Source organism: Pipra filicauda, unplaced genomic scaffold (assembly GCF_003945595.2).
Source record: "Pipra filicauda isolate LSUMZ 115617 unplaced genomic scaffold, ASM394559v2 scaffold30_size5312502_pilon, whole genome shotgun sequence".
Taxonomy (NCBI): domain Eukaryota; kingdom Metazoa; phylum Chordata; class Aves; order Passeriformes; family Pipridae; genus Pipra; species Pipra filicauda.
The window spans coordinates 4,693,202-4,711,463 of record NW_024104432.1 but is presented as its reverse complement, the minus strand read 5'-3'; the positions used below and the strand labels follow the sequence as shown (position 1 = coordinate 4,711,463).

The window sequence follows — 18,262 nt, the reverse complement described above, 5'->3', positions numbered from 1 at the left end:
CTCTTTTGTCTGCAGTGCATCATTTCACACCAATATTTTTATCTGCCATGATTTAAAAATGTTACTGTAAAGAGAGTATCACATATTTTCTATAGTGCTCACAGGACTCACTGCAATTTGTAGCTAGAGTTAAATTAATTATTAGGCATTTGTAACTGTCAGTCAATAATTTAGATACTTCTGGCTCACAGTTTTTGAAAGGAGCTTGGTTTGTGAAGAGTGAACAAATACACCATTCCATCTGTTAGCCAAACCACCTGGCACAAAATCATTTGGGGCGTAATTATGTAGTTGGCAAGAATGTCAAAAAAAAAAGTGATTTCTAGAGTTTTCATCCCAATTGATGCTTTCCTTCGTAGTGATGGAAACCTGACTAATGCATCAAGGACCAGTTCTTTTTTTTTTCCTCACACCTCTGAATAAAATAACTTGTGTTCACCTTGCAAAAAATACCTAACACTGACAAATATAGGAACCAAGAGAGAGGCGTGAAATAATCCTGAGCCTAATCACAGGAATGGAACCGGAGCTGCTCTGTTGTTACAAGCAGCTGAAAGGAGTCACGTAGGAGGTGCATCATTGTCCTTTTAATCTCTGTAGGAAGAGGCTTGGGACAATTTGGGAAATGATTTTTCCTTCCTGATGGTAGCGCGAGTGTTTTCTGCACTCTGGGCTTTACAAGATTGCTACATCTGCAAATCTATTTTCCTATTCTTTCCGTGATAAAATTTCTTCTTTAATCCTCTGGAAGCACAGAACACACACAGCACAGACTTAGCAAATCATATTTGCTGTGTAAAGAAACTTTCTCTTTTTAACTCCTGGAAGGGCAAAACTAACTCACACAAGGTTAGCTATAGGTCAGATAAAACTTGTGAGGTGGGGGCAAACAGGTGCTCTGTTTAAAAAGCAAAATAAATTGCTCCAAGGATGTGTTGCAGATGGTTGCAAACAGTCTTTATGTCTCCAGGTGAACACGGTCTATACTGTAAAGCTGCAGCTGGGGCAGGGCTGGTTTAATGACAGAGGGGGAGTGGTTTGTCAGGCTCAGCAGGAGACTTAAGCATGAAATTTAGTCTTTTTTTAATTTTTTTTTTAGTAAAAGAGGTGAGAGTGTCAAACAGAACCTTGCTTTGAGGGTTTTACCCTTTGCTGATGTTCAGAGCATGGGGTCACTTGACAACTTCTTGTCACCCTGAGCGTTACAGAAAGACACAGGTAAAAATTTGTGCTTGAAAATGCAAATAAATGAAGTTATAAGTAAGTTGTTATTTACGAATATGAAAAGCCTACTCAGAATAATATACTCTGTTAACGTTTCCTTCCTTCTGGTAAATAATTGTCAAGCCACATTTTATTGTCTGGGCAGAGAGCAGCCTTAGTTTTAATTCTTTGCATGGTTGAAGTCATTCAGTTATCATTCAGTTTAATTAAATGGCTTTTAAGATTTCATTTTAGTGAAGGGAGAAATGATCTATCATTAAAATTATGATTGAATGTTTTCTGTTTTTTGGGTTTGGTTTCTTTTTTTTTTTTAAATTATGGCAGATATTTGAGAAGAGCCTTTGAGATAACTTCAGTAATAGAAAACTGCTTCTGGTACCCTGTAAAATGTGTTATCTATAATGAAAAGAGAAAAGTTGATACTGTTAATTAATAAAGGATGAATTAGTCTGGAACCTGACACTTAATTTACCCCAATAATGACAGTCAAGGAAAATCACAGATTACACTCAGCTGTCAATCTGAAGAAACCCCTTTTCTTCAACATGTAGAAACTTTTGGCTCTTCAGCTAAAAATCAGGGTTTACTTTTTGTGTACTGTGAGGAGGAATATAGGAAAAAAATATTTGACAGGGTGAGATTGAGAAGTTGTTGGATGAAAATATGAATTTCTTATACAAAACTAAGTGCAATATTGCATCAACCAGTAGGTAAAAAATTCCCACCCAGTGCAAGGTGCTCAGCCAAATACTCCAGATCTCTCACTTATAATGCCTTCTGTAATTGTCAGAAATATGTGTATATATATATATATATATATATATATATATGATTCTCTGTAAGTGCAGATGGAAAAATAGATATCCCTGGTGGATCAGTCTGGATTTCTCTCCATAGTGAGCAGAGTATCAGATTCCTTCAGGTTTCCCTGTAAGATTTCCCTGATACTTATGTCCATCTCCACAGTGCTCAAGTGTCTTTTGTTACTTTTTTGAAGTTGTCTGTACAGTTCCTTATGCTCTTATTCTTAAAACTCTCTTGACAGTGGGCATGATGAATACAATTGTCTGGCATTGCCTCAGTAAGGGATAGACTGTCAGACTTCCCCTGGTTGTGGCCAGTGATGAAACCATTTTGTAATGGAAGAGCAAATTGCAAACATCGTTCTATGCAAATATTTTCAATAATCTGTTGCCTCTAGCTATTTTTAACCCTATAAAATTATTAAGACGTTGAAAATGTTTGATTTTTTTTTTAAAGTGTGAGAATTCAAACTGTACCTTGTTTGTGGTGGTCTTCTTTAGTTTCAGTTTAACAAATTAATTATTAAAATAAGAGTGCAAGCTCTGAACTCCATCTAAGCCACTGTAAAGTACAACAAGGTACCATCTTAGATAGTCAACAGCTAATTTCAGAATAATCTACAGAAGGGCAGTAACCCTGCTTTAATTATTAAAATGCATACAAAAGTGCACAGTGTGTTAAAAGCCTCAAATAGAAACACATTGTAATTTCTTAGCAAATCGCTTGTAGAAAGGGTTGTATTAGATAATAAAGGTATATTAGATACATAAATTAATCCATACCTTAAAAAATAGTAGTAAAGATGACATTTGAAGCAGAGATTGAAGTGATGGAAAGATTTTTACAAGAGATAAATTTAATGCCTTGCTGCTTTATATCTTCCCTACAACCACAGCCTGGTACACTGGAATTTACTAGCCTAAGGATGTAGTAGACTCCCTGGAATTGCAACCAAAGGATGTTCACTTCTGTTTCAAGCCACCACGTTTGTTGTTTGTTTGTTTTTTTTTGTTTGTTTGTTTTTTTTGGTTTTTTGTTTTTGTTTTTTGTTGTTGTTTTTGTTTGTTTGTTTTTTTGTTTTGTTTGTTTTTTTTTTTTTGTTTTTTTTTCTTCTTGGTAGAAAACAGAACTTAAACAAAACATCCAGTCCTAACCAAGTGTTTGGTGTTATCCCAGCCAGAAACAGAGCACTGCTCCTTCTCAGTCCTCAGCAGCACCTCTCAGTGCCCCCCCAACTCAGCATCTCACCTCTTCAGTCCCCAAAAGGTTCTAGGGTAGGATTGTTAAAAGGTAGTAACAGGAAATGGTCTGTAATATTGAATTATTCAGAGAAATTGGTAAAAATGGGGATTCTTCCAGTTTTAGCAAACTTCCTACAGAAGACAGAAGAAGAAGAATTTGTGTATATTCAGAATACAGGGATGTGAAGGGTTCTCCTGGCCCAAGTTTCTCCAGGTGACTGTAGCTGTGTGGGTTGGTTGGAAACACTGAAATTCAGTGACTGGTCCATGACTAGGAAATAAAAAAGACCATTTCCACTGCGTGATATGCCTTGTCTCAGATGCTGTTCCTGAAAAATAATATTTTTTAATCTAAAAAGTTTTAGGGATCTAGGTATCAAATTAATTCTGTGTTCCTATTTCTGTATAACTGTTCCCTTTTTCAATGCCTATTTTTTGTATCAGTGATGTCTTTTGCGATGAGTTCCAAAGCTTGTTTTTTTAATTTATGATTATTCCTGGTGCTAGAATGTGCATGGGCCCCTGTCACACTCCATATCCTCTTCTTGCAGACCAGGAGAAGCACTGCACAAAAAAAATTCTTGTCCTGTACAACAGCTTCAGCACTAAGTGATGACAAGAAACAACATAGGATACAGCAGGCAGCTTAATGAGGAAGGGAAAATAATAATACACTAGGAAGCAACATAAAACTGAAAGGGGAATAAAAAAAGATGTGTGTGTGCTTGTTTTAAAGTCAACTGCCAGTGATTTGGATTATTTTTTGCAGTAGCCCTGTGTGGTCTGGCCACTAGAGGGGGGGGTGGATCCACGTTTTGTTCTCGTGCTGCAGTTGTAGGTCCGGTTTCTTTGCCTCTCTCCTCACTTACATGCTTCCCTGAATCATTCATCCTTTTGCCTGTCAGTAGTTTATCCTTATCTAGCACTTAGATCCTTTCCTAACTTATCCTTAACAGGATTTTCCAGCGGAAGACATAGTAGTGATTTATATCAAGCTATTTAATTTCTTGAGAGCTGTTCCGTTCCGTGTACATTTGAGATGTTATTCCACTTTTCTTTTTTCCACCTTTTTTTTTTCCTCTCTGCACACTGAGCAGAGATTTCAATGCAATACCCGGGAAGACAGTTGTCCAGTTGTTGCCTGTAACTTATATCACCAGGGCACAGCTGAACAGTTTTCCTTATACCTTTTCTTTTGCTTTGTATTAGACAATTAAGAATTTCGTCCATCGGAGTTTATGTAAACTTCAGCCTTTGGAAGTCCCTTTGCACATTGTCATGATTTTCATTCCTTTTCACTGTATAAATAATCTCTCATCTGGAAAATGCCATCTATTTCCTGATCATAGCTGGGATGATTCAGCAGCCCTGGCCTTGGGACCACACTATGCTCCATTTTTTTCACTGTATTCACTAAAAGACCACTGTATTTCTGGGTGCTTATCTAGTTTTCTATGACCGTGGAGCTTGTCTTATTTATGGGAAACTGAAATCTTTAAAAGGCATTTTGTCAAAAGCTGTTTGAAAGTCCAAATATGAGATTGCCTGTTCTTTATACCACCATGTTAATACTATTATGCTAATCCAAAAGTTCAGGAGTGCAGCTGATTACAGAAGCATGATGCTACTCTACAGACAACCCATCAATTTATCCCTGTTGGCTGGTGTTACAGACCTTAATAAATCTCAAAATTAAATTAACAGCTACTGAGATAAGACTTATCAGTCTATTATGATAAGCTCTGCTCAACTCTAAACTAGGGGAACTGCAGTATATTTTAGTTATTTTTAGTTATAGTTAGTTATGGATAGTGAGATACTGGAATAAGTTGCCCAGAGGAGCTGTGACTGCCCTTCCATCCCTGGAAGTGTTCAAGGCCAGGCTGGATAAGGCCTTGAGCAAATTCTTCTAGTGGAAGGTGTCCCTGCCCATGCCACAGGGGTGGAATGAGATGGGCTTTAAGGTCTTTTCTAACCCATAACATTCCGTAAGTCCATGATTTTTTTTAATTTCTTGATAAACACCATTGGGTTGACCCTATTTGTTGTTTTAAATGCCCTATTGCTTTAAACTCTCTTTCATTTCCCAGTTTCTATTACCTGCAAACAATAGATCTGAGGTAGATTTTAGTATTTGTTTGGAGTTTGATTTTCCAGGGCTTATTCACCAAATCTTCATTAAGACTGTTCATTAACAGACATAGCATGACTCCTTTGCTAATGAAAAATGACAGATTGGGGCTGGAGTATCCTGCATAATGGGAAAAGATAACCAGGGGGAAAAAAGTTTTCAACTCTTTTTTTTATTAGGAAAGAGACTCAGTGTAACTTTATAAAACTACTTCAGGGAACTTTTTGGGAAGATGTTCATTCCAATAGCTAAAATAACCTAATGTAATCCCTAAAGGTTTCTGAAATCAGGGAAATAGATATACAAAACCAATACAATAAGGTTTACTTCAGGCTAGAAGTGCCTCCCATTGAAAAAACAACAGCATATTTCCCATAAAGTAAAAGCACAATCTCCGTGGGTCCAATTCTGTGCATAACAGGAATAAATAAGTAAAAAATAAAGAAAAAAAATAAAAATATATGACAAAGCCTATCATGACAGAGCAAAGATGGACAGAGGAATGAATAAGCCCAGAGTTTAGTTCCACGTGACTTCATGGATTGCTGTTTTCCCAGTGCAAATACATGTTAGTATGTACTCATTTTGTCATCAAGTATCACCACAGAGCTTTGTTAACCCTTATTGAGATTCTCCTGTGTTGGTTATCACTCAAGTCTTGCTGATTAATCTGTTATGGGCACTGTCCCCTTTACCGTTTTTCACTTTGTTTTTTAGCAGTGACTTCCTGCTATGTCATTCACCTATTTTTCAGCTGATGAAAAATGTAATTCACCTTTTTTTTTTCAGCTGATGCTCTGTGCCCTCCACCTTCCTCAAACTCCTCCAGCACTGTCCCTCACAGTGGTTTTTGTTTTGGGGGGGGGGGGTTTCCCCATAGAGAGTATGTCAGATGTATTCCTTCTACTCCTTTACTGTCTCCATGATTTCTTTGTCTTTCAGGCCATAGGATTCACATTCAATTTATTAGAGTACATCAATTACATAATAAATTCATGACATCTAGTTGTTGTTTGGGAATTTGATCTGACAGGAGCAGCAGGTTCTGGGCTGTTTGTAAAGGTAGCTGAGGTACAAGGGGAAGGATTTTGAAGGTGGAGGCAGCTGCATATGCTGGTAAAGAAACACAGAATGTCCAATATGGAGTGACATTTACATGAAATTAAGGTAAACATTTGACATGCAGTGGCCTCTTTAGCAAACCTTTTAGCAGCAGGCACAGATTTCTGTTTGCTGTTGAAAAAATTGCTTTGGGAAATAATCTGGATCAGATTCTGTCAAGATAAACTTTAGTATGGAGCCAAGTTAAAAAAAAAAAAAGAGGTGGGAAAAATCCCCAGGTGGTTTATCTCATTATTATTAACATTCTTTAATATTTACCAGGCTCTCTTAGCAAGTCAGACTGTCAGACAGGCACTGAACCATGGAGACAGATCCAGGTTTACTCCTGGGAACTCACTTTGCCTCTCATCTTGCAAAGAGGGTTGATAGCAGATGTGTTTCAAAGGGCTGACAGTTGTGAAAAGAACCAAAACCTCTGGAATTCAGTAGCTGTGGACTGTTCTTGCAGCTTAGTTTGGGCTTTTCAGGGTTTTCCTCTTCTTCCTGCCCCTCTTGCTTTTGATTCACCCTGCCTGTGAGGTTCTGGGAATGAGAGATGGGAGAATGGGTGAGAAGGGATAAAAGTTAGAAAGTGTATATTTTAAAAGGTGTTCAGAAATCTGTTTTCAGTTGGAGTCCCCCAGCTATCAGAGGATGTTTGCTTATACCTTACTGTAACCACTAGGGTACAGAGGTGTGCTACTACAGGGAGATTTGTGTATAGCAGCTGCATTGCCTTCACTAGATCAGCCCTTAAATCAATTTGATGTGCCCATGCATATTTTTTTTACATTGAGACTTTACTGAAAATACAATTTTTAGCCCTCCCTCTGGTGCTGTGCTCTGTTTTGCGATCAGGGGAAAGGCACATCAGCAAAAAGGGCCAGGATAAAGTTGATAATAAAAGAACGACTGTGTTTAGTGTCTGGCCGTGTCAGCCAGAGAAGTCTACTGTGCTAAAAATGATAATTCAGTGATGAAGTAGATTTTTTTGTACTTACCTATCACCTTTGAAATCTTGGATTGAGTCTTTGTTAGCTCAGAAATGGAAGGGAATTGGTCACGTTCCCGTGCTGAAAGACATCTTCCTGGTGGTAGTTACTGTGTCTGGTGAGGATGCGAAGAACATGAGAGCAGCAAAACGATTTAAAAAATAAAAGTGCCTTAGCAGAATAGTAAGTGCTGTTTGCCAAGCACAAATGCTCATAACGTTATCCTTTAGCCACTCTCTGACTACTAGAAGTGATGTTACATATTTGGATTTTTAGGAAGGGGAGAAGTGGAGGAAAAGGTGAAAAGCTGCTGTGTATTTTAAAACTGGATTTCTTCTCTTGTAATGTAAAGCTGGGACTTTAGGCTCCAACTCCTTTCAGTGCAGCCTGTTCCATTTGACTGTTTCCTCCAACTATCCCCCCCAGCAAAGGCCAATAAGAACAGTAATTGCTTTAAAGGCTGAAGAATTGTGTCTGAATTGAATGCCAACAAGTGACGTTATCTTTATAACAAAAAACAATTGCCTTGTTCTCAGGGAAATACAGATTCCATTGCAAATATGTTCACTTTAGAGCAGACACAGTGCAATAAAATTACAGTGCTCTGCAGCATTCATCTCGGCTCTTCACAGCCACCCACCCAATTACAAGCTGTGTCTTGCCAGCAGAAGACTGTTGCTTGGTTTCTGTATTATTTTTATAGCTTTGCTTTCCTCTACATAACTTTAGAGGTAGGCTGTGCTTACTCCTTTCCTTTCACCAGGTTTTTCTGCTGTTAAAAAAAAAAAAAAAAAGTAAAAATTGGCTGGTATGGAAAGTCTTTCGCATGGCTCGAAATGTGATTTGTTTTTTTTGGTTTTTTTTGTTGTTTTTTTTTAATGGAGAATATGCTCTGAATAGTTGTTTCTAATACCTTAATAGCGCTAGTTTATGTCAGTAATTATATGAAAGGTTAATCTTTAAATCACCAGCATTTCCTAAATTCCTAATCAACTACATGCTTGGAAAGGAACCCGTGTAAATGCTCAATTTGTTAATATTAGACTGGGTTGAACAGGTCAAGGAAAAACATAACCTTGGTGCATAATGGGAAATTGAACACAGCAAAAATATCTCAGATCTGTTGGTCATAATAGCTGTGAACATGAAAGCTGAATATGAGTGTAGATATAATCAGCAGGAGAATCTGTGATAGCTCGAGATCACCCATCTCTCTAGATGAGGGTTTCTTAAAAAACAAATCAAACAAAAAAAAAAAAAAGAGATTTTGGGTAGAAAAGTCTGATTTTTTTTAGAAAACCTGTGGTGAACTGTGGCTAGGATAGCTAAGAAATCCAGCCAAAAAAAAATCAGTGGCAGAGGCACAGTGCTGGAGCTCAGCAAACACAGCGATGGATGAGGGGGACATTGTGCTCCCAGGGAACAGGGAGGTGGCGGAGGAAATGACGGGGCTGTGGGCACGTGTGTTTGGGGAAGCATGTCTGTCTGTGCCTCTGTGATGAGAGAGTGTGTGTGACTGGGACTTTGGAAAGGGAGAGAGGAGATGCCGGGTATCCTTCTTACATCTCTGCTGTTGTCCTTGCCACAGTCCTAACGTGGGAGGGGAAGGCACTGAAAAGTCTCATTTCCCATGTGTGCACAGTGGTCCCCTTGCCTCCTCACCAGTTCTCATCTTCCCTTTCATCCCATCCCTTCACCCTTCCCTATTCTCTCTCCTGCTGAATGAAGCTATTTAGTGTTGTACCCTCCTTTGCAGAAGCTGTTTCATCCCTGCTTGCATGGTTTTAAAAACTGCTTTCTCCACCCACCCTCAGTCTTGATTTTTCATCTATGCTAGTTCTTTAGATTAACCACCTTTAAAAAAAGGCAAAGGAATCCAGTAACATCCTGATTTAGTTGTTGTTACTCCAGTCTTTTATCTTTTGTCTCCTTTTAATTTCGTTATTATTACTGCTATTACTGTTATAGCATTAGAAATAAGCTTCCTCATTAAATACTCCTTAGTTGCCACTCTGAATACCATTGGAGAAGCTGGGGGGGGGAAGGGAGAGGGATTCAGGGAGTCCTTTTGCTTTTAATGCAGAATGAGACACACACAAGGAACAAATTTAGTTCATCTGAATAGCAAATGAATTGTTGTTGTTTTTTTTTTTATCAGAACCAAAGAAAATGATCAAACAGACTCATTTCAACTACCCCTCGATGCCTTAGCCATAAAAACATATACAGAATATATTAAAGCATACAAAAATATCCTCAGGTATGGTTAATGGTCTTTCTCTGGCACAGGTTTGCAAGGCAGCTCTGAACTAGGGGCTGCATCTTCAGCTATTGCTGTGACCACAGAGGGAGGGGGCATCCCTTGGTCTGACCCCTTGCAGTACCCAGACAGCATGGCAAAGGAGGGAATTTGCAGCTTTAACACAGAATATCTTTGTATTTTATATTTTCAGGGCAGAAACAGAATGTGGTACATCAGCATTGATTCTGTGGTTTCATGTAATTATTTTTTTTTTTAAGTAGTACAGAAAGGAAGGAAAGAAAAAGACAGAAAGGAAAATAAATCATCCCTTATATACATTCAGAGCATACACAGCAACAGTTCCTTCAGCACTGGGTGCACTGTGAGTGGGTATTGATGTGAGCAGCAAGAGATTGCATGTTAGAGATCTATAACACTGGTACTGTTAACCAGCCTCAAAAAAGGTAGTTCTTTTGTTTGCCTTTCACCCTGTCTTGTGTTTAAAAAGACAGTTAAATATAAAGAAAATAATGCTAATTACCTCATTATAAAAGGGAGATTAGTCCTATTAAGTAGAGCATTAGAAAGGGAATATTGAAAATATTTTCCTTCCTTTGATATTCCCCAAGCATCTCTTGGACAAAACTGTCACAACTAACCCCAAAAGAATCTTTTTTTTTTTTTTTTTTCCTTTTGATTTGGAGCCATTTAATATTGCCAGAATAAGGGCATCAAAGAGAGGGAATGACTTATCTCTGGACAGCTGTTGAACACAAAATTTGGAAGAAAGAGTTAGGGAAAATTTGTCCCTGCAGTTGCCATAAATGCAGTACAAATATGATAACTCCCATATATACCAATGGAAATAGCCTGGAGCAGGATGAATAACTGGATTTGCAATAGCTAGATTGAAATGACATAGTGGCTCTTTTATTTCTTTATTACCCACATATATTTCATGTAAACTTTCAGACTAGATGTGGGTACCCTGTGGTACTGCCAGGTAACAGCAGTGATACCCTTCTTTTCACCAGTGAATATTCAGAGAGTCAGGATCTCCAGATGTCCTCTGGGGACCACTAGGAGGTTGTCTCTAGAAGAGATTACCCTCAGAAAAGATTTCTGCATGAAGATTTTGAAACACATCCTTTAATAAGGGCTGTGCTCCACGTGGAGGATCCATCCATCCATCCATCATCCTGCTCAGGGTGGCAAGTCATTGCTGGTCATCACCTCTCTTCAGGAGAAATGGCAACAGGCAACACCGAAATCAGCTCCCACTTAGGAAATCACTGCACCTTTAAAGGAAAACACTCTGCTCAGTTTACTTGAGCTGTCAGTGCAAGATGCATGAAGCACAGAGGTGAATAAATTCCAAAGGCAAGATTGCTCACGTCTTTGCAAACGTGGCTGGAGGTTGCTAACACCAATAAGCAGCAGGAACAACTCCAGAGGGGTGCAATCACTCGTGTGTTTCAAATACAACCCACAAATATGCTAAAAATACACTGAAATACAACCACGGGATGATTGTTTGTTGGTATCAGTCTTGTCTTAGATTTACAGGGGCAAAGCCATGACTGCACTAATACATTTCTTTATAGCAGCAGGGGGTCATTATAGAAATAAAGCCAGTTTATATATATATACAATATTTTAACGGTCTTAGTTGATTTTTTGGAAGCATCCTGGCAACTAGTTGTAATCAGCCCTGCTGGCTGCAGTGCTGCCTTGTGGATTTGAGGAACGTATAGCCTAGTTCAAAGTTGGAGAGCCAATTTTTCACAGTTAAATTCCCTACTGATTTCAGAGAAGGGTTTAATGGGGAAAATAAATATAGCTTGGCCCTGAGTTAGCATGTATTTAGGCAAATATGTTTTGCCTTAAACATGATCAGGCAACCCAAAAGACAAGGGGGTCTGTACTTTCTCTCTGTCCTCGCTGTTAGGTTTGTACATGGACACTCAACCCCTCAGGTCACTCGGGAGTTTCAGGATGGATCAGGCCCTACTGGGTTTGAGGCACAGGAAGAGAAATGTGCATTTGTTTAAAGAGAGAAAAGCCTGGTTTTAACAGTGCTGGCTTGTTTGTAACTGTGGGGGAATTTTCAGTGGCTTTAGTGAAAAAGCAGCTGATTTTCATTAAATTCTCTATGAAACAGTCCTCTCCCAGTACATAATCTCATTGCTTTCACAGATGATATTATAGTCTCACTGAATAAAAATTTTGATTAAAGGGCTCTTGCCATATTTAATATTACAGAAGATGAGATGTATCAAATAGATGAAAATAAATTCTGACTCCTTAATTAAAATAGTATCAGTCAGAAAAAAATATAGAAGTCACTCTTTACACTCAAAATTAATGGCTAAAACCTGCTGTGCAGGAAAACAAGTGATTTATTCCATGCCTATTTTCTGCTTTATGAGCCTGCTGTAGCCTTGTAAGAGTAGGTGGCACTTCAATGCTATAAAAAAGGGAAAAAAGCCCCTGCGTTACATTAAAATACATGTAAGATTTTGCAATTGTTCCTCTATTGGTGGTAACCTGAGGATAGAGAAACATGTACAGAGCATAGAAATGTCACCCAGTTCATTATCCATAACATTTTATTCCCATGTAGTGCCGTAGGAAGAAAATTTCAAGATGCTCTGCCTGATGTTACAAAACTCCCTCACCGTCAATTAGTATGAGGGGAGTTGGTGAAAGGATCAAGTTGTTCACATGCTGGAATGGAAAATCCAAAATACAAAGAAAGGAAGCCTTTATTTAAGGGCAGTCAGATAAAACAGCTGCGTGATTCTACATTGTGAAATCACTGCTTTATATCCATCAATTCCATTTATCACTCATTAGTAAGGAGGGTTCATCTGCTTTCAGCCTCTGCAGAGATTTTTAGGGTTGTTTTGTTAGTGAAGGCTGCTGGTGGAAGGGAGGGACATGAGCTGGGCTTTGCCAGCAGTTTACTACAGGACCCAGAAGTAGGATCTAATACCTCTCTATCTTCCCTTGACGGTGGTTTTGCTCTTCAGACACACAGGTTTCATCACTGAGACCCAAATAGCTTTTGCTCTTCTCCACTCACCATGGCACCACAGGGCACAGAACAAGTTCCCTGCTCTTGGCATAGCTCAAAACAAGCATAAAAGTGGGAAAAGCTATTAAAAGCCCTTAAATTTAGTGGGGTTTTTGGTCTTTTTTATATTTCTGATGAGCACATTTTGGCGGTGTTTCACTCATTTGGGTTTTGTTGGTTGTTTTTTTTTTTTAGGGAGTCTTTGCAGTATGATCAGTTTTGATACAAAATACTTCTAAGGGTTCTGATGCTGTTTTTATGGATCTTGCAGCAACTAACAAGTGAGCTGTACTTAAAAACCCTCAGAATACCTGTCCCAGGGACAGGGTCAAAACTTTAGCCTTTCTGAGGTGCACTGGCTCCTTGTTGTACTGGCATCCAGTTACAGGTAGCACATTAACAAAAATAGAATTCCAGTGTCATGCTTCATATCTTCAGCAACATGATGGATGTGAATGTGTGCTAATTACAATGGGTAATTTTAAGCTTTCTCTTTTACGTGGCTTCTTTGCTCCTCGACTTTCATTTCAACACTCAGCATGAAGAGAAAAAGAGGTTAAACTGTTGCATTTTGTATACAGGGAACCATTCATGTAATATACACCAGTCTGTAAAAACTGTAAATGCTATTTTTTTTTATTTTAAACAGTTTTTTTTTTTTTTAGTTTACAAAAGATCAATAATTGGTACCTTTTTACACTCTCAGATTCCTGAATATTGACAGATCTTCAAAGGGAGTATTAGCATATGAAACCTTAAGATTGGCTGTCCTGAAGGTTTTTAAGACACGATAAAGCTAAAATATCAAGTCTCTGGGACAGCCCCTCTTAACAATTTGGGCAGAGGTGCACATCAGAAACCACCAGCAAAGCCCAGCAACCCCCCCCACCCCGTGCCACTGTCTGCCTGCACGCTGTTATTTGGTTGCACACTGTTTAAATCCCACAAGGAAAATCACACCTCACATTCCCTCGCTGGCTGCTGGTGACAGGAACAAGATCCATACTCATTAATGATCACCAGGGCTCCCTCAATGTGGTTGGGTTTGTAATCAACATAATACTCCTGGGCTGACATGGCAGCCATTTGGTGCATGGTCTGTTTCTGCTTCTGCTTCCTGCGCTGTGTGACAAAGCACTGTCTTAGTTGCCTTAAGCCGGCTGGAAAGCACTTCCAGGAGACGTACAACACCAAAACCACGATGAGGAAGGAAAAAATCAGTGCCATGGTGCCCGTCACCACCTTGTGAATCTGCACGGCGTTCTCGGAGTTCTCGCCGGGCATGGTGATGGTGACGGCGTACGTGGTCCGGTCCTCGCCGCTGTCCGGCACGTCGTAGGTGGCGGTGGCGGAGCCGTAGCCGAGCGTCTGGTCGCTGTTGTTGGTCACCGGGGAGAAGGTGTTGACGCTCGTGGGGTCTGCGTCTTCGCACAGGTGGAAGGCGTACACGGCGTCCAAAACATCCTCGCCCTGCGCGTACTCGGGGGTGGCACAGAGCAGGTTGCTGTCGTAGCGACCCTGGAAGTTGCTCAGCCAGGAGGCCAGGGCGCAGACGTTCCGGCTGCAATCCCAGGCGTTGGCGGAGAGGCTGATGCTAGTGAGGGACTTCCAGGAGTCCAGGACCCGGGAGTCGATGTAGGTCAGCCGGTTGGAGTCCAGCTGCAGGGATTTGAGATGAGGTACACTTTCGAAAACGTGAGGTTCAATGTATTCGATTTCGTTGCCAGAGAGATCCATCTTTTCCAGTTGCCATATCCAGTCCAAGGTGTTTACTACGATGGTAACTTTATTCCTTCTCAAGCAGAGAGAGTGCAGGGAGATGAGCCTGGGAAAATGGGCTAAATTCACTTTCACCAAGTCATTGTGCTCGAGGTGCAGCTCAGTGAGTTTGAACAAGCCCGCAAAAGAGTTTCGAGCCAGGCTCTTTAACTGATTGTATCCTATGTCCAGAAACTTCAGGCTGCGACAGTCCTGAAAAATTCTCACCGGCACGAACTTGATGGCGTTCGACCGCATGTGCAAAGTTGTCAGTTTCCTCAGCCCGTGGAACAGGTCGGGCTCCAAAGACTGTAGGTTGTTGTAAGATAAATCCACACTGCGCAAGTTTGGCATGGGGCGGAAAGTGGTGTTGGGCAGTTGGGTTATTTTGTTGGAACTCAGGGTGAGCTCTTTAACTCGCCGCAATTTTTGAAAGGCATTCCCCTCCACTGAGCAAATGTGATTGTGATCCAGATAGAGCCACGTGAGCTGCATTAACCCTGTGAACTGTCCATCATGCAGCTCTGAAAGGCTGTTGTACCGCAGAGACAAGCCCATCATGCCCGACAGGTTGCGAGGCATCTCTGTAAGATTCAGTGATTCACAGTACAAAAGCCTGCCCTCACACCGACAGAGCTGTGGACACCCACTATTCACAGCTGGAAGCATTTTAGAAAAGATACCCAGCGTACACAATATCAACCCCGGGGGCTTCCTCAGCAGCCAGTTTAAACAGAGACCAATAAGAAGGAAATCCATTAGCAAGAATATTTCCAAATATGCTTGAGAATGTCCATTGAATCTTTTCAAATTCTACATCATATTTTATTTAAGGGGGGAAAAAAAAAAAGAGCAAACCAACGAAACAAAGCCCGAAAACCAAAGCAAAACAGCAAACAGAACAAACACAGAGGCAAATATTTCACTTTACAGCATGCAGGAGCTGTGCAGCATTAAAGTTCACAGACATTCAAAGGTAAAATGATAGTGATTTTGTTCATGTTAAATGCTGCAGCAAAGGAAAAAAAAAAATCTTTCTTCATGAAAGAATTTAATTAAAAAGTGTCTTACCCACCCTTTTCCAGAGAGTGACAACCTCCATTCAGTTGCTTCCTTTGTGTTTGGACTAATTATATGCAGAGCTAAAAAAGACCCCTCTGTGCTACAAATTCAGTCCCTTTCAATGTTGTGCAAGGCTGGCAAGCTCACAATGTCTCACTTCGCTTCTGCTCAACGAGCGAAAGGCTTGTCCAGCTAGCTTTTGAGCTGCCTCCTAGGACCTGCAAGTTTCAGAACTATGTACATGAGCTTGATCTTCTCCTTCTCCCTCTGTCCTTTCCTCTGCAGTTAACACTGTGGCGTGAAAAAAACTCCAAACTCTTTACTAACGACTCCACAGGATTTGTCAATCTGTTTAATGTCCGTCATTTGCAACGACCATTGACCGGCACAACCTTTACTCCAGAGAGAGGTTACCATTCATTCACTGACCGGTTAAGGGTCGCTTTATTTCCCATTCTTTGTTCGCTTTGCTTGTTAGGTGATGCTTAGAGCAGAGAGAGACAGCAAGAATCCCTTCCCTTCAGCTGAGCAGTATGTTGCTAGAGCATGCAGAGGCACCCAGTGTTCACTGAGTGTCGTAAGCTGCTCATGATTGTACGCCTGCACTGTGCATCTCAGACATGGGCAGATTGAAAAGGGGTGGGCATAAAACCAACATCGGGAGCGAACCAGGAAAGTAATATATGCTCTTTGATGAAATGGAAAATACTTTAAGCCTATCTCGCCATTTCTCAAACAGGCACGCACACACAGCCGCACAAATCATCAAAAGCGAGGCAGTGCTAAGTAGGAAGCTTGAGAATTAGGATGATTCTTCTTTTTTATATATATATTTTTTTTTTGGTGGTGCTTTTGTTTAAAGTCTGAATTTATAAGCTATTAGCCGGGAGAGGGAGAGACTTGATTTCTTGGTTTGGGAAGGAATATGTAAACCGGTCTCTTTGGATTGCTTTTTCTCTCTTAGTTCCGATGATGAGATTTGCCTTTTGGAGTCTTGGGGTGGGGGATTGAGGGGTGTGGAGGGTGGGGGGGGAATGTGTTTTTCTTCTGACATTGTCTAAATAGAGCATGATTTGAAATTCTGTGCATTCTTTCTCAGAGAAATGCAGCCAGAGCTCTGCAAATAGGAATGTCTCATTTCATATAAGCTTTAATTACATTTGGTCTTTTTCCATCCTGCATATTTTGTGTGTTCAGCACATGCCTTTCCTAAAGGCTTTTTCTTTTCCTTTGCAGTGTATGCTACGGCACACAGAACTAGAATTCTTCCAGCATAAAGATCACTGTGCTTTTGGAATAAGATCAATGTATAGGTTGCTGTGACCGTGTCGGCAGCATGCAAAGAAGGGGTTTCAAACCCCAGTAGTTAATAAGTTTTGCAGATTGTGCTGGGTTTTGTGCTGTGTACCAAAGGGGAAAAAAAATAACAAAAAAACCTTTGCCTGATAATTTGCAGTCCTCATTCTGCATGGGAAATGCGTCAACAATGAGCTCTGTAATTTTTACTGACTGAAAAATGTGTGGTACTTCTGTCAGGAAAACGCTGGCCATCTTTTCCTATTATGAAATAGAGTCTCAAACCTGTGTGCTGGTGAATGCGATCAGAGCTGACAGCTCCCAATTCTGCATCAATTCTCAGTGAAGAAGTTTCACATGGAAATACAAGTATTGCAGAAGAAAGTGCTGATTTTAAGTTGACACCGGGTGCAAAATGCTGGAGGGGCAGGGAAAAAGCGTTGTATTTGCTTTCTTTTTCACAACTGTGTTAATTTTTTAAAAAGACCTGTTATTGGAGTATCTCTGAGAGAGCTGATCGTTGTGTTTGAGTGTGGCTGGCTGCTGGGAGTGTGTGCTGGGAGAGATCAAGGAATGCAGTAATTTGATGCAGTAAAAGTTGCTTTACAGAGGTCCTGGCAAACTTAAAGCTTTCGTGCATAAAAATCTGTGAAGGAGGTGCATTACTAATGTATTTGCCAAAACCAGTCTTAAATAAATTACAAATATAAACCACTTTAACTGCGGTTTCAGAACCTGGGAACCAACGTGCTTTTATGCTCCATGTTCAGTTTATTTACATTTTTTCTTCTCTTCACAGCATTTCAGTGGTCTCAAAGCAAAAATGTTATGCTTTGATAGTATACGAACCTCATCTGTGTTTTAGCATTTGGGCAGGAAAGCTGAAGGTGATTTTCCTCTCTCAAAATCGTGCTGTTTTATTCAAAGCAGGCTGTTTATGCAAGTGTCCACTGGTTGCAGTACACCTTAATTCTGTTTCTGAATACACAAAAGCAGGAAGGAAAGCAATGACAGAACCGAGAGAAAGAGCACTGAAGCAGGAGAGACTAAAAAAAAAAAACCTTGTCCAAGAATATATTCCAGATTGCCTTGATGAATATTTTGAGGCAATTAGTAGGAAAAAAAAATAAAAGATGACTTGAACTTTACAGATACTGAAAAAAGCTTCAAAGAAATGAGGTTGTGTCCCTTAAAAACCTGCAACCCTACAAGTCTTCGTGGGTGAAGTCTTAATGCCTTCTCCCATATAAAAATTTGAGGAGAGCTCTGCAACAATAGCCCTAAAAATTTCAGTTATATCTTCAAGGAAAGCTGCCATTTTCTGCAAATCAGATG

The 18,262-nt window shown here is 40.0% G+C and overlaps 2 protein-coding genes and 3 long non-coding RNA genes across 5 annotated transcripts in view; 2 read left to right on the top strand and 3 right to left on the bottom strand.

The window, feature by feature from the left end:
• CTNNA2 (catenin alpha 2) overlaps positions 1-18,262 on the top strand; it is a 407,233-nt gene that overhangs the window by 232,266 nt on the left and 156,705 nt on the right. The gene's annotated exons all lie outside the window — the stretch shown is intronic.
• On the bottom strand, positions 6,270-7,608 carry LOC120323656. Its single transcript, XR_005564329.1, has 2 exons — positions 7,503-7,608; positions 6,270-7,044 (listed from the first exon to the last, which is right to left on the bottom strand). It is a non-coding gene; the product is annotated as an uncharacterized LOC120323656 (long non-coding RNA).
• On the bottom strand, positions 9,385-16,237 carry LOC120323657. The gene is made up of 2 exons (XR_005564330.1): positions 15,645-16,237; positions 9,385-11,033 (listed from the first exon to the last, which is right to left on the bottom strand). It is a non-coding gene; the product is annotated as an uncharacterized LOC120323657 (long non-coding RNA).
• On the bottom strand, positions 13,421-15,647 carry LRRTM1 (leucine rich repeat transmembrane neuronal 1). The gene has a single exon (XM_027729295.2). The coding sequence runs from the start codon at positions 15,326-15,328 to the stop codon at positions 13,766-13,768; it is 1,563 nt and encodes a 520-aa protein (XP_027585096.1). The 5' UTR covers positions 15,329-15,647; the 3' UTR covers positions 13,421-13,765.
• On the top strand, positions 16,314-17,661 carry LOC120323658. Its single transcript, XR_005564331.1, has 2 exons — positions 16,314-16,417; positions 16,868-17,661. It is a non-coding gene; the product is annotated as an uncharacterized LOC120323658 (long non-coding RNA).

Excerpts from the sequence above, each read along its gene's own strand:
- LRRTM1 (XM_027729295.2), bottom strand. The coding sequence starts at position 15,328 with ATGGATTTCCTTCTTATTGGTCTCTGTTTAAACTGGCTGCTGAGGAAG.